Source organism: Adiantum capillus-veneris, chromosome 28 (assembly GCF_014529385.1).
Source record: "Adiantum capillus-veneris isolate H3 chromosome 28, ASM1452938v2, whole genome shotgun sequence".
Taxonomy (NCBI): Eukaryota; Viridiplantae; Streptophyta; class Polypodiopsida; order Polypodiales; family Pteridaceae; genus Adiantum; species Adiantum capillus-veneris.
The window spans coordinates 59,535,970-59,539,770 of record NC_140958.1 but is presented as its reverse complement, the minus strand read 5'-3'; the positions used below and the strand labels follow the sequence as shown (position 1 = coordinate 59,539,770).

The following is a 3,801-nucleotide window of genomic DNA, read 5'->3' as shown; positions in this document are numbered from 1 at the left end:
TCTCTCTCTCTCTCTCCGTTGCCTTCCCTCCCTTCCTGGAGTGAGATCCACCCCTCTCTCTCCCCCATGTCTCTCTCTCTCTCTCTCTCTCTCTCTCTCTCTCTCTCTCTCTCTCTCTCTCTCTCACACACACACACACACACACACACACACACACACACACACACACACACACACAGGGGGTGAGCTCGTCTTTCTTAAAAAAAAAAACAATACACTTCACCTCTCTCCCTCACAATTTTGTTGCCCCCTCTCTCTCTCTCTCTCTCTCTCTCTCTCTCTCTCTCTCTCTCTCTCTCTCCCCCCCCCCTTATTGATCTCTCTCCCACTGCATCTTCCTTTTTTCTTTCTTTGCCTCCTGTCACACTGTCGATTGAGTCCCTCCAATCCCAATGAGAAATGAAATGAAATGCTATGTTAACTGTCTTCCAAAGGCCAAAATGACCCATGCGACCAAATTGATACATTCTTGGTGGAACTAATACAATGTCTAAGTACAAAATAAAATGAGAGAGAAGGAGATAGATAGATGTCATTATCATCCTCGCAGGTCAAATATGACCTTTGGGACCAAGAAAACATACATGGGGCCTCTTACGAAGAGGGTACATTGGAATATGACTAGATGCGGATACAACAAAGTTGTGACCTACGTCACTTAGGGAGTGGGGGGAGGGTGGGTGGGGGAGGGTGGTATGGGAGTCCTTGGAACTCGAAATTTGTCAGTAATGGCTTTGCCACCTCGATAGATGGCCCATTTACCTGCTGCTCGAGCATCACGCATCTTTTGGAGTTCTTGTTTCTTGATTTTGAGTTGGGCGGGGGTCAAGGCTCGCTGATCCAAATTTTGGAGCCCTTTGAGTAGTTGAGCTTGCTGTAAAAGTGCTTTACGAGCCTCTTTGTTTTTGAAGACGAGGGTACCTTGGTTGTTGTGGTGGTGATGATGGACCTTCTCGATTGTGTTAGGATCAAACTCAGTCGGGTGAATGGCTTGGTTGAGATTGGCTAAGGTGGAAGTGCAATCATCGTCCTCCCACCAAGTAGAGGGTAAGCCCCCGATGTGGAGGGATAACGCCAATCCTTTTTGTTGATGATGTTCTTGAATGCATTCTTCTACCTTGGAAGATACGGCGGTGGTTGCTGCATTGACTTGAGTGGCAAGATTTGCCATACTTGCGGTGAGCGTGTGCTCAACTTCCTTTGCTTGGGCAAGGATATGCTTCGTGTCGATTTGCTTTTGTGACTCCAAGAGGGTGAGGCGGGTCTCCAAGGCCTCGAGACGCCCCTTAAGTTCCGTGTTTTCATCTCTGAGTTCTCGGAGTTGCACTCGGAGGAGGTCTGTCGGATCCACCCGTGGAGTGGGCACAAAGAGGTGTGTCGGCTTGATTGGTGTGGAGGACTTCTCTCGCTGCATCGTGTGGGAAAGACTCCTTGGATGTGAGGTAGACCTTAGTGGGCAAACCTGGAGAAATTTTTCAAAGTGTCCGGGAGGGCTGAGTCGGCAGGCAGCGCGAGGAGGGGTGGAGAGGCCTAGCAGATTGTCGAGGAAACCAAACTGTCGAGGCTTACGAGATGCTGTCTGGCGATAGAGGAGGGGGATGCACTGTGGTTGACGGGACTTCCCCTCGAGGGTACCCCTTGCCCAGGGGAAGGTCGACCAGCGTGAAGGAGAAGGGTTCCTCTGCTAGAGAGAGAGAGAGAGAGAGAGAGAGAGAGAGAGAGAGAGAGAGAAGGGGGGAGAGGGGTCCGCAAGGGAAGGGCAGGGTTGGGCACGCGAGGGGGAGGGGGGGGGGGGGGGGGGGGGGGGAGAGGAGGGAAAGAAGGGGGGGGGGGTTATTTTATTTTATTAAGGGAAAGAAATGGAGTGTTAGGGGGTGCTTAGGCCCAAAAAAAAAAGAAAAAAAAATCCATCCAAAGCAATACCGACATCGCAATGTCGCTATTGCGATGTTGCTATTGCTTTGGATGGCTTTTTTTTTCTTTTTTTTTTTGGGCCTAGGCACCCCCTAACACTCCATTTCTTTCCCTTAATTAAAAAAAAAAAAACCTACGCTGCACTCTCCCCCTCTCACAATCCCCCCCCCCTGCGCCTCTCTCTCTCTCTCTCTCTCTCTCTCTCTCTCTCTCTCCCCCTTTCACTTCAAGTTCGAGAGTCTGAGTACCGCACACTTCTAGAGTGCTCAGCTTTTGGTCACATCCATACTTACTTCTTTTTGGTCACATCCAGACTTACTTCCTTCACATTTTCAACCATGACCTAGACCTACACACTTTCCTCTCCGAGCCATAGTGTGGGCTCTCCATTGCGACTCTCATCACCACAATTTTGGACTATCAAGAATCACTCATCAGCGATACAAATACTACATCACATGTAATTTTGGTCCCATATGTCATATTTGACATCCGAGAACGATATAAAATCTATCTATCTACCTCTCCCTCCCCGCTGGCCCCTCCTTCCCTCCCTCCCCCTCTCTCTCTCTCTCTCTCTCTCTCTCTCTCTCTCTCCTCCCCTCCCCTCCCCTCCCCTCCCCTCCCCCCTCTTTCTCTCTCATTTTCCTTTGTACCCATGCATTGTATTATATCCACCAAGACTGTATCAAATTGGTCTCATATGTCATTTTTACCTATGAAAATTCTTAAGATAGCATTTCATTCCATTTTAGCTAATATAACAATTTATTCCATTTCGTTTCATTTCTCTCTAGGGTTGGAGGGACTCAAGGGGTGATGTGGTGGGAGTAAAGAGAGAGAAAGGGAAAAGGGGTGGGGAGAGGGGTGGCAAGTGGAGGGGGGCACAGCCACACACACAGAGAGAGAGAGAGAGAGAGAGAGAGAGAGAGAGGAGGAGGAGGAGGAGGACGTATATATATATATATATATATATAGAGGTTAAAGGTACTTGACCTCAGTGCAAATGCCTTCACAGGAAGTATTCCTGGCAAGATGTGTGGTCCTTCGCTTCGCAGATTACTATTAGCAGACAATGATTTGTCTGGGGTGGTGCCCTTGGAGAGCTGCAGCAAGAGAGAGAGAGAGAGAGAGAGAGAGAGAGAGAGAGAGAAGGGGAGGGGGGGGGGGGGGAGGATCGAAGCTAGGGAAGTGGGAGGGGCGGACGTAGAGGAAGAGGTGGGGGCCAGAGAGAGGAAAGAGGTGGTCTAGAGAGAGAGAGAGAGAGAGAGAGAGAGAGAACAAGGGGCAAGAGAGGGAATGGGTTGGAGGGATCATGAGAGGGAGAGAAGGGGAGCGGTGAGAGGGTCTGCTTAAAAAAGGCACTAGCAAAATCGCTAATGTTTTAGGTTTTTTTAGAGAGAGAGAGGAGAAAGAGAGAGAGAGAATGAGAAAGAGAGAGAGAGAGAGAGAGAGAGAGAGAGAGAGAGAGAGAGAGAGAGAGAGAGAGAGAGAGAGAGAGAGAGAGAGAGAAGACATGCGGGAGAGAGGGGTGGAGCTCACTCCAGGAAGGGAGAGAGAGAGAGAGAGAGAAGAGAGAGAGAGAGAGAGAGAGAGAGAGACAGAGAGAGAGAGAGAGAGAGAGGAGGTGAGGGGGTAGGGGGTGGGAGGGGGAGACAACGAGAGAGAGACACACACACAGAGGGAAGACAACATGAGAGAGGGGTGAGAGAGAGAGAGAGAGAGAGAGAGAGAGAGAGAGAGAGAGAGGGTCCTTGGCTACTCCACTGGAGGGAGGGGCAGCAATGGGTGGTGGTGGTAGGAGTAGGGGTGGCACATGGTGGTAGTAAGTTAGCACCACTAACCACCAGTGGTGGGCTAGGGTGGTTGGTGGTGATGGTTGTTAAG

The 3,801-nt window shown here is 50.0% G+C and overlaps 1 protein-coding gene across 1 annotated transcript; it reads right to left on the bottom strand.

Moving 5' to 3' along the window:
• Nucleotides 1-658: 658 nt before the first annotated feature.
• On the bottom strand, nucleotides 659-1,414 carry LOC147420519 (uncharacterized). The gene has a single exon (XM_086504553.1). The coding sequence runs from the start codon at nucleotides 1,412-1,414 to the stop codon at nucleotides 659-661; it is 756 nt and encodes a 251-aa protein (XP_086360679.1).
• Nucleotides 1,415-3,801: the final 2,387 nt, after the last annotated feature.